The 12,061-nt window shown below is 45.1% G+C and overlaps 1 protein-coding gene across 1 annotated transcript in view; it reads right to left on the bottom strand.

The window, feature by feature from the left end:
* Positions 1–12,061, bottom strand: part of LOC117771235 (atrial natriuretic peptide receptor 2) — a 42,667-nt gene that overhangs the window by 14,918 nt on the left and 15,688 nt on the right. Inside the window, exons 6-11 of the mRNA XM_034601350.1 lie at positions 11,555–11,690; positions 10,189–10,273; positions 4,783–4,903; positions 3,256–3,330; positions 2,403–2,480; positions 60–164 (exon numbers count right to left, since the gene is read on the bottom strand). Of these exons, the coding sequence (XP_034457241.1) occupies positions 60–164; positions 2,403–2,480; positions 3,256–3,330; positions 4,783–4,903; positions 10,189–10,273; positions 11,555–11,690 (600 nt within the window). The remainder of the gene's footprint in view (positions 1–59; positions 165–2,402; positions 2,481–3,255; positions 3,331–4,782; positions 4,904–10,188; positions 10,274–11,554; positions 11,691–12,061) is intronic.

The following is a 12,061-nucleotide window of genomic DNA, read 5'->3' as shown; positions in this document are numbered from 1 at the left end:
AGATAGAAATCAGTTTGACGTTGCGCGCACTCTGTGTTTGCAGGAGCGGGAGACTTTACCTGCAGGCTTCCTCGGGGACAGTACTCCGTAACGATGCAGATGTTGGGGGGGTCAATGCAGGCCCCGATGAACCTGGTTAGATGGTTGAACTGAACGTCTCTCATCTGAAAATAACCACACAAACACACTGCAACTGTGAGCGTAGCTCTTTCCAAACATCACATTCCCAAACCCCATGGAAACAGACGACTGACGGTTCATTTATATACAAAGTTTTCAGGATAACGCTGCCAGCAGTTCATCAGAATGGTCTATTTGCAGTTGGCGAGCTGGCACGGTGTCTTTTTCTACGTGTTGAGACACATTCCGACTCAGGGCACCCAGTCGAAACATGTGCATGTGCATAAATTGGCCTTGGAGGTTTATGAATGAGCCAGTGTGCTGCGGGTGATGAAGGGGAAAAAAAAACGTCGAGGTGTTGAGAGGATGTACGAGCAGGAATATGAGAGCGCAGGCGGCAAAACGGGAAATAGAGTCACGCTGGTTGTTCTATATTTACGTCTTCCTCGACATAAATCAATAGGAATAATAAAACAATCTGCAAACAGGGATGTTTGAGGGCGAGCGAGGGACAGACTCCTTTCACGGAAACAGGCGACATGGACATTCCAACCCGTGTGAGCGCCGGCAGAGGCAGACACAAAAAAAACAAAGAAAGAAATGTTTCTGCGGCGTGAAACTTCAATAACGGTCTTCAGGATCTCAACAGTCTACTTCTGTCCTTTGAGCAAAGTGAGTGACGGCCGCTCTCGCACCAAAACCCGGGGAGTTGGTGGTTTTCTGTTTCACGGCTCTGGAGATGTTAGCCTACCCTTTGGCCTATATAATTCCCCCCGCTGCACACTGGGGAGGAGAGAGGAGGAGGAGAGGAGGAGGAGGAGAGAGCTGGGACACAAGTGGTTAAGTTTCCACTGGCAGATCTGTCTCTTCCCGCCCCCCCCCCCCCCATCTGGTTGCCGTTTTCATGAGCTGAGGTTTGACAGCTGATCAGGCCCCCGGGGCGTCTGAGGAGCCGCCAGCACAGACAGCGGCCTCTCTCCCATGTGGTCCTGCCGACTGACCGAGGGGCCGCAGCAGCATCCGGGGGCCGAGCTCTGCTCCTTCAGCCGCTCCTGGTTCCTGTATTCTTTCAAAGTACGACCCCCTGATTAGTAAAGATTTCCCTAGAATTTAATCTCGACCCTGAACCTTGATTGGGAAACACACAGAGTTCCTGCAAAGGTTCCTGGGAAAGTTCCTGCAGTGGAAACGCAGCTGAAGAGCCCTTGGGCAAGGCGCTGAAGCCCAGGTTGCCCCTGACGGCTGTGCCTGCAGCCTGTGAGCAACGTGTGACAGTAAAGTGCTTCGAGTGGTCGTTAAGCCTCGAGCGGGGGGAGATATATAAACGCAGTCGATGCCGTCACACCGTGTTTCCATCGCCTAACCACATGAATTGGGTGGAGTTGTTTGGGTCCCTCAGCTTCCTTATCGCTCTCTCGTAAATACTTTGCAGCCAGAGGAACCTCTTCATCCGCAGCTGCTGTCGCTGACGTTGAAGAGACAGTTTGAGGACGTCCGGCGGCGGATGTCTCTTGTTACTCAAGAGAGATGTTACACAAGAGACATCCTCCGGTTGAGTGTGCTAACAAGACGACAGGCTCCGAAATCTTGAGAACAGTTCTCAGAAAGTACAGAATAAAGCTTTTACTGTTGCAGTGAGTCAGAGGAAAATACTCAAAGCCAATTTGGTGAAACTGTGCAGGAGTTTGTTTTGTGAAGCAGGTGGAGCGATTGAACCGCGTATGAAGGTCTTCCCCCCCGCGGCGGTAACGTGTTTCATTTAATGAGAGGATAAATGATTCGATGAATACATCTTGTTCAAGTGGAGTTTATTTTTTTATTTTTTACACAATTCACCCCAAGGTCTCAGCGCCTGGCTCCCTTCAAACTGAGGCCACTCAAGAAACTGAACAGATTTCAGGGCCAAATGCAAGAAGTTCGGATTGATTGCGTTAAAAAGGAAAGTAAATTTAAACTGCAAAATACAAACGTGCTGGAACAAAGAAGACGTTAAAGTCTTTTTAAAGTCTTACAGGAACAGAGCTGATAATATGTCATGTTCATGAAGTACAACTAATGAAATACTTTAATCTAAATTTCTGTGTAGTGTCTCAAAGTTGTGCTCATTTACAAACCTTTGCTGAAACTTAACTCCAACTCCAACTCCGGGTTAAAGCTACACTTGTAAAAACAAGGGTTTATCTTCTGTCGACCATAAACAATCTCATCAGATTAATAAAATCAATACAAAAAACAATCAAATCAATCCCGTAAAAGACTGAAAACTTTTAGTGAACACTCACATGTTTGAGTTCCAGCAGAACTTGTCTGGTCAGCTCTATCCTCTTCTTGTTGACGTGCTTGATGGCCACCAGGTTTCCCTGTGTGCAGCACGACAAGAGACAAAACCTTTAATATGCAAGGAGGTAAAACGAGAATAACGACGTGCAGAAGTCTAAAAAAGAGGAGAAACAAGGATCTTGAAGATGGAGAGAGAGAGAGAGAGAACAGCATCGTGCGGTTCGGCCTGCAGGTGAATTCTGGGCCTGATGCAGGAGGAGAATCTTTGAAATGTGAGGATCAGTTCAACAAAGGACACAAGGTGAATTCCTCCGAGCTGCAGACGTGACGGACGGACAGAAACTACAAAACGCTGTCCTAGCAGCTGAGGAGCGTAGAGGATATTTTCCAGCATTTGCAGGTTTTCTTGGCTCGTGCGTCTCCATTTGTGCTTTGGCGTCAGATTTAATCGGCACGGGCCTGTATTGAATTTGAGAAATGTATCCGTGCTCGTCTGTTTCGAGCTGCACCGTGACATCAGCGTTTCTATGAAACCCAGATCGTGCAGCTTCACACCGAGACACTCATCTCATTAGTCAGCAGGATCTTTGTGTCACATTTCCTTGCTCCTCCTCCATCTTACAAAACAGCAGCAGCAGCAACTTGTGTCCAGACTGAGGCCGGAGCGACGGAGAAGGAAGAGAAATGGAAGAAAATCTAAAAAACGTTCTGCAGCTCGCATTAAAAACCCGGCGAAATTCGCCCACACTCTCTCTGTCTCTCTCCTCTCCGGCTTTTTTCTCGCCGAGTGTGCACATGTGTGGGAGGGAGAGGAGTGCGCAGGAGTTGAAAATGTCAGAACTCACTAAGCCTTACCTTAAAATAGCCCGTTTTTGCAAATAGCTGATATTTTCCATGGGCAGTTATCAAGGAGCCGTAGCTGGAGCCTCTCTGCGAAGATGGAGAAAGAGGAGAAAGAGAGAGAAAGAGGAGAAAGAGGAGAAAGAGAGAGAAAGAGAGAGAAAGAGGAGAAAGAAATGTGTAGATTAGAGAAAGGAGGATTAAATCTTCCTCTTCACTGCGACGTACATTTTCTAAAGGGCTTTTCACCCACTGACATTCACACACAAAATACTTTTCTCCGTGCAACATGAAATTGCCTTTCACTTATATTTGAGAAAATAAAACGATTTCAGTTTTTTGCACAACGCCAACTCGAGTCCTTGGGCGAATGTCTGCAGTCCACACAAAGTGAATAAAAACCAAGTGGGCGCGCTGCACACAAACTGCCAGCGCAGTCAACTACACATTTGTATAGAATGCAAATATTGGCAACACATTGCACACTGGAAAATACATTGGTCTGGAAAATTACTGTGTTTTCCACACGCACACGCACACACGTGATCCCAGGAACTGGACGGAAAGCCAGTAATGAAAAAGGTGTGTGCATGTGCTTCTCATGAACGCTCGCATGTGTAGGATGAAACACAACCCAGAGGAGATGCATTAGCCCTCAGACAACAGAACCCGATACTTTGACAAAAAAAACGTGACGAGGTATCACACACGCAGGGCGAGAGCTTATTTTAACAATCATTTAATATGCGTCTGCCACCGCAAAGCCCGGCCACCTTCAGTAAACCACGGGCAGAGCTCCCAGGAATGTGTAAACTAACAATGGATTGGCATTCTCTCAGGGCTGAAGCTTGGGCCCTGTTCTGAGAAAAACCACAAACTGCATTTTAATACACAGCTCACAGTGTGTAAACAGGGGCGAGGCACTAAACTCCAAACGCCTCCAATTAGCTTTTTCCTCGGTTCCCGGTGGGTCCAATTTTTTTTACGGCAGCATCTCGAGGCTGATAATCAAGTCGTGTATGAATGAGCACGTGGCAGTTCGATCCTGCCAGAGGAGCAACGACAGCGGGAAGCTCGGGATCATCAGGGAATAATCACATCTGCTGGGGAAAGTTGTTTCATTGACACAACTCAGGACTGAGCCCGTTGGTTGTTATCACATCGTAGAGAAGAGTCTTAGAGTCACAGTCTAGAAGCGCGTCGTGCTGTCGGAAGTACTTTGCCTCGTGATGCAGCAGAGGGCGCTCACTATCCGCTTGACCTATCAGTTAAGTAAGGTTACGATGATTTGCTACGAAAACAGAGGACGCCAGGAAGCAAAGACAGCAACACAACATAATCACTCGAATACAATTGCGAGTCGTGTCAGGCCAACGATTGAAGGTCCCGTAGTTTCTCATGCAGCATTTTCTGGAGTACATCGTGTGGGTGTGTCGTTTAGTTTTTAACTTCCCGCTCACCTGGACATCACATTTACACATTTGTTTTTCTCCTAGCGCAGAGTAAAGAACGTAGTTTTATGGTTTCGAACAGATCATCTACCTGCGACAGGGTGAGTCGACTGCCGGCCCGCTTGTGGTATTTATTGGGGCTCTCGAACTGAAGGTCCTCCCAGCGAATCCTCCACAACATTCCAGCCAGCTCCTTCTCCAGCTTCAGTTTCCTGCAAAGAAAAAAAAATACCAGGTTCGGGGGAAATCAGTATAGAGACGGCAGAGGCACAAAGAACAAGAAGCACAAGATCCTATTCAGGTGATTGAAGGACGCTGTGGAAAAAAGTGTATTCAATTATGAATTAACCAAACTCGTTCAGAGTCAAGGTGGTTTGTTGAGTCACAGTTTTACTTTCGAAAACAACTTAGATTTAACCTTAAGCAGCTAATTGCTCCATTTTCCAGTTGGAGGTATTTCCTGAGATGCTGGTCTCAGATCTGATCGCAGAATTCTTCGCCTCCAGCGTTTGGCAAAACAGTTACGTTTGTTGATGTGTTGATGGGCGCAGGTTCGAGAGTTTGTGTTTTTATTAGATTTTAACTTTTAACTTAGCTTCATAATTACACTCTGCTTATTGAACTTTGGTGAAGAGCAAAACAAACTTTTCCATCGGACAAAGGCTTCTTTCTCCCAGAAAAACACAACATATCCACAGTGAAGAGCCGCCGGCCTCTCGTGGAAACGTTGTCAAAACAACATAAAAACAACAATTTACCTTTTAAAAAACTATATCTGTGGCTTCACTCGGAGTCTACGTCCATTTTACAGTTTATTTGTTATGTGTCGTTCCACCGTTATCTTTGGGGTCACAGACTTTAACTGGTTCGTCTCTTTCTTATAAGATCTCAATAATAATATTGTTCTTACTCATGTTATAGACAGAGTCTGTTCCACCATCTTAAACACACTAGAGTAAATAATGAACCTGGTCATTTACATGTCAGTGATATACTCAACATTTATTTTTGAGCATCAGTCTGACTGGAAAACACCAAGAGCCACGAGGCCGGGAGGCATTCCAGTAAATCTGCACATGTGGGGCAAGTCTCAGGAGAAGAGACGCTGCCGATGTTGTTCCTCTAAACGTTCATACTCGACTGTGTGTTTATCATACTTACTTAAACACTTTCAAGAGTAAAACTACTTATCCACAGTTGTGAAAACCATTATTTTTTCTCTCGAGGAAATTCGTCTTCTGTTTGAAACGCTCAGAAATGAAAAAGGAGCCGGGGCCCACACATTCCAGTCCAATCTAAAAAGGTGTAAAACGCTTCCAGATGGCTGCAGGGAAATTATTGCAGCGTTTGCACATCACCGCGTTTTAGCCTTTTCCCGAACCCCCCCTCCCCCCCGCCCCCCGAAAAAGAATCACCTCTTTCTTTATTGTTTCACCTGGACAGACGCTGTTGGTGGACCCGGGAACTTAAAGGGGGATTCTGATGCTTGTTTGTGTCTACAAATACTCCAGACCGTGCCTCTGCACATTTTCAGAACAGGAAACACCATTAAAACCTGCAGCCCCCGAAAAAAAGGTATTTTTCTATTTAGAGCGCCTCGTTCAGGGACCTCTGGCAGCCAGAGGGGCAAAGTGTGGGGCTTCACACTGGGCCTATTGTTTCATAAGTCCCACATGTGAATACCTCTGCTGGACCAACCCTTCCATTAAAACAACAGAGCCACTGCTGCTCTGCTCCCCCCGCCCCCCCCCCCCCCCCCCCCCCCCCCCCCCCCCCCCCCCCCCGCCCCACTCACCCTGCTGCTGCTGCACCAGAATCAAACAGGAGCCGACCAACGTCCACCAGCGTCAGGGACGTGTTCAATACGGCTTGATAACATGTAAACGAGAGTAAATCTTCTGCTGTTTCAACACTACTGTTCCATCTTATTTATTATTATTTAAAATACATTTTAAACAGGAAATTGTGGATTTAATTCATGGATCTTGATGAAAACAAACCAGATATGTTTAGGGGACTGACATTTATGAGTAATTTGGTCCAGATCCAAATCAGAATCTGGATCCAGTGACTTTAAATGTGGTTTCATTACGGGACCGTCGGGTCTCGGCGGAGATTCGGACCCTGCAGGTTTTTAAACCTTCACCACAAAACAACACAAACGAACAGATTCAATACACAGGTTGCTTTTTATTATTATTAAATTGTATACTCACACACATTTTACCATTGTGTGCATCTGACACAGGCGACAATTAAGACTTGTGTTATTTCATAGGACAAATGTGTTACAAAAATATCGAACCCGCCACCGATTTGTTATAGAAAATACAAGTTCACAGTATAGAGCTTCATCATTTCATCGCAGATTAATCGTGATCTTTTTCTGCCTCGATTTAAATCCCATCTCTTCCCATAAGAGTTTGTTAATCCGAGTATAAAATCTTACATGTATTAAAAAACAAACACGTAAGCAGCAGCAAATATATAATAATTAATAGAAATGGCGTATTTTCTATTTAATTTCTTCTTATTAAAAAATAAATATATATCTGTCTTATAAATTGCAACCCTCATAGTGTATCAAGCGCCCCCCCCCCCCCCCCCTCACCCCCGAGCTCGAGAGACTTACTGACAGTCGGATCTGAGATATATAACGACAGAATAACAGTGACACAACTCCAAAGTGTTTGAAACGCATTAGTGGTGTTTTCGTAGGTCAAGTAGTGAACATGGAGGCCTTTCAGCAGCCGGCCGATCTTTAGGGCGGCTGTAAAAAAAGCTCTGCTGTCTGCATCTCTGTCCGTCGGGCAAAGTTCCTCTGGTGTCTGCGAAGACAGGAAGCAGTTTGTTAGCATTTGGTATCAAACAGAGCTGTCACGGGAAAAAACCTCGGGGCTTCTGAAGATGCCGGACTTTATTTCCCTCCAGCGTTTACAGTTTAATGGCCTCGGGGCTCCGGGATCCAGTAAAAGACCACATGCTCAGGTGTGTGGGAAAACGCTTTTTCCACGTATAAAACTGTCGCTGATGCAAATGATGGATCTAAACATAGTCGGAGTCGGGCGGAGAGAGTAAAACTGTGGGTCAGGACCCAGAGAAAATACATCACAGAGTTCCCCTGTTGGGACAGAAATAGATTCTTGTCACCGAATTTTACACTTGGAGCCCAGATTTTAAAAATAAGAGAAGAAGTCCAGGAAGAGGAAAACGTATTCAACAAAAACTTACCGGCCACGAGTCGAGGAAGAGGAGCTAGCTGATCAGCAGACCGTGCTGCACTCGCTGCACACTGAGCTGCGAAGAACACAGAGAGGGAAACATTAACCTTTTCAGAATCAAGTGCATCCGTCTAATTATCTGCTAAGTTATTTGATATGAAACATGATGAAGTCAGATTTCAGGTTTATGGGGATTTACCTCAGGTGGACAGCTGCTCCTCCGTCTTTCTTCCACCATTCCTCTGATCAAAATCCATCGCGAGTGGCTGGTGATTAACACGCGTTCGTGTTAATAGTCAGTATTTGGAAAAGTGTTCAGATTACCGCTGTGATCTGTTAGTGAGCTGCAGAGCTCGTGTGGCGACATTAAGCCGTCGCTGCGTTTATTGGCAACGGAATTAAGTGTCGTTGAGGAAGAAGTCAATTTTGAAGAGTTGATTGAAAAAGGGGGGGGGGAAATAGAAACATTTCATAACATGCAGATTCATTTTTTTCCCCGTGACAATAACCATAATTTAGTTTATCCTCCAGTAGCTTGATTGCATGATTAATTTGATGCTGTGATTAAATGAGACTTCATCTAATTCTCCGGAGTCTCACGAGCGTTTTCATCTGAATTGATATTAACCCCCGGACGCTGGGCACAAAGTTATGATCAGAAATAATGAATTGCAGGTAATTATTTTTGCACGGGGTGGAAATAAAAAAAAAAGTTAAACATCCTAATTGATTTAAATACTGAATTACACAACATCAGGTTTATTTTGATCTGATCTGTTGCACCACCTTCCACATGCTGAGCCTGGTGTCCCTCGTGCTTCAGTTCTGCTCTTTTCTCACACTGCCGTCCAACAAGCTCCACGACTTTTGCAGATTCGGCCAAATATCTGAACAATTCTAGATCCAGCTGATAAAAACCCCCACCTCCATCACCGTTAAATCATATTATCTTTGTCATAAAAACATCAAAACATCAAAAGTCAGTGAAACAATCTGCCGGAGCAGTGAGTTCTGAATATTTGGATTCAGAAACACCGAGGTCACGAGTGCAGATCCCTCCAGCACGACCCCGACGCCCTGACAAAATGTATCTCATTGAGTTTATCAGCTATTTTCAAAATGTACAAATTGTAGAACATATGACTTAAAACTTCCCAGAGACAACGACAGAACATGAGCTCAGCCACACAGTCCACAGCCACGTTCAAGCCAACGTTAAAGGCAAAGTATTAGATCTTTCTTTCCTTTAATGCTGATTTCAGACTGTGTCAGGTGATGTAAACACGATCACATGATCTCCACAGCGGAGTTAACACTGTACGTTACTTCCTGTCTCCGTCTGCTGCAGCCGGCTGCTAGAACCTCCCGCTGTGCATGTGTGAAAGACGAACTACGGGTGAACTCCGGAGCCAACTCTTCAGATTTTTGTGAATGTAAAAGTTCTGCAAAGTTAAAAAAAACTCTGGAAACAGGAGCGGAAACCAAGTGTTTGAGACAGAGGCTGAAGAGAGGAGCTGCAGCAAGTAAAGCACGTAAACCTACAGATGGTTTTCACTGACTCGTCTAGAAACAACAGAATAAGTCAGATTGCGTCGGTGTGATACAGGGACAGAATCAACCAGAAAGTTAATTTGCATTGAAGGCTCGTTGAAAAATGATCTTGATGTTTTTCAATGTTAATATTCTGAAGTTGTAAAGACCAGATTCCTATGTTTGCAGTGTAACGGGTGGAAACCTGGCGTCCTGGTGCTTTTACAACCTGAAAACCTTTCGAAACAACAAACAAACAAACACGTTAAACGTCCGAGAGACGTCGAACAAATCCCCTCGACTGATGTTTTCCACTTGACATCAGCAGAGTGAGAATCATTAAAAATAGGTGGCGTTTAGCTTTAATCCAGAGCAAAGGAAACAAACCAAATGCACACACTAATGATCATTGAAGGAGAATAGCACTAAGGGTTGTCTGGGGCCAGTGTATGAGCTCACTTGGCGTCTTAAACACACTTCACCGCTGCTTTAACGCCGTCACCTGCTGAGCTGTTTCTGTGGCAACAATCGTGTAAATACCACACTGGCACCTAAAGCAGCACGACCCATAAATCCTTCTCCAAACACGTCTCTGCCTCCAGCTCTCGCTCGCTCGCTCTCTCTCTCTCTCGCTTTCACTCACTCGCTTTCACTCTTTGCAAGAAATACCCAAAAAACAAGTGTTTGCAGTTGGAGCTAAAAGCAGCACAGACGGGAAAGCCTCAGCTCGACGGGAACAGACTCACCTGTAAATGAGGAAACTGGAGATTCCGAAGATGATGAGCGCCAAACCGGAGCCCACGGCGACGATGCCCAGAACCGGCAGATGACCTGGAAACAGGAGGAGATTGGAATTCCACACTCAGTCGTCTCTCACATGCTCAACACATGTCCACGTATCTTTTTCAAAGGAGAATCGAAAAGTGTGCGAGTCTGTTAAAAAAAAAACACACAGCTGTGACTTCCTGGATTACAGCTGCTCCTCCTTAGCGATGTGTCAACTGCAAAACAACGATGTCACACACTGACCCCGGCTCCGAGGCTCCGGGGTTTTATTTGAACTGTGTTGATGTTTCAATCACAAGATGAAAGTCAAACGAGGAAGAGACTCAGAGACTCAGAGACACACTTCCACCGGCTGATTGGACACTTGATCGACAGATTGCTTATACGTGAATTGAGATAAGAGACATAAAACATTTACACTAAAGTTGCTGCAAGTTACTCACAACTTCACCTGTTTTATAGATATCAGAACTCTACAGAGAGATTTCCTATTTCACTATGTTCCAGAAAGTCCCTTTAATCAAAAGTCAATAAGTTCTTTGTTCGTACTCCACCAAGTTTCTGTTTTTTCGTAATCCTGGCAAAATGCAAACGTACTTGGCAGCGGAACTTTGCTCTCGTAAATCGATAAAAACTACAAATCGTATTGATTGCCCCCTGGTGGCTGGCTGCAGTATCGGTCATGAACCCCACCTACTCCATGTTAGCAGATGGGACCAGATTGACTCATGATTGACAGCTGAGACTGAGAACCTGTATCAGCAGGACCTTGAGACTCAATCTCCACTGCACCGACTCCAAGTGACAACAGAAGCACAAAATGGCAGCACCAGGATATTTTGGCTTTAGTTTTGTGCCACATGAGGAAGTGAAGACGCGTCGTCCATCTTTATCTTTACAGTCACTGGTTCACACATGAACTGAAGCTCATCCATGTTTCTCCAAGTCCAGGCTCTGAACTCTGGAAATGATTTGCAAATGGCTTCAGATTTTTTTGGGACAGCGTCAGATTTACTGCTCCTCCGCTCGTTATCCCTCCTTCATTCCAAAAGACATTTATAATTGCTGTGGTTTTCCTCCACAGTTCATCACCGGTGACATTTCGCTCTGAAACCGTCACTCGCTTCATAAACCAGAGACCGTTTCCAGCTCTTATCTCTCACACGGCTTCTTATTCGGGCAAATGTTGCACTTCTTTCACCTCATTGAGGCAAAGAGTTGAAGGAAAACAACACAAACTTTTCACCCAGTTTCCTGAAGTCAACCAATCATCAGTCAAACCTAGGTTGGTTGTTTTGAGCAGATCTGACTCATCATGGAACATACCATCGTTGCAGGAGGGGTCGTCCTTGGAGAACACACAGGGGGGGTTGTCCAGCGGTGGACCGCCACTGGGCCAGTGGATCTTCTCTGACTGGGACCAGATGATCTCTTTGGTGGACCCGTTGTAGAACGCAACGAGCTGCAGACACAGATACACTGATTTCAACACAGGGAAATAAGGATTCTACAGAAATCTGTCACTTTGTGTTTCCATCATTCGTCTGGAAACATCAGGAAGTTATTATCGTCGCTGGGAGCCTGTGAGCAAAGTTGTCGTAGCGTTTAGCTCAATACTCTGCTCAGCTCTTCGTCTTATATATATTATTAATAAAATATAAACTGTTGTGTTACCTCCAGCAGAGAGGTTATGGTTTCTTCGTTTGATTACAGATTTCCATTAAACGTGGATCTGGACAAACAGGCAGTTTATAATAGTTTCAATTATATCTTTCCCGGGGATTAATTCATCTTAATCTAGATTTTAAAAGATCTGGCATATTTCAGGGAGTG

Source organism: Hippoglossus hippoglossus, chromosome 12, assembly GCF_009819705.1.
Source record: "Hippoglossus hippoglossus isolate fHipHip1 chromosome 12, fHipHip1.pri, whole genome shotgun sequence".
Taxonomy (NCBI): Eukaryota; Metazoa; Chordata; class Actinopteri; order Pleuronectiformes; family Pleuronectidae; genus Hippoglossus; species Hippoglossus hippoglossus.
The sequence above is the reverse complement of the archived record's forward strand: the minus strand, read 5'-3'. Positions and strand labels throughout refer to the sequence as shown.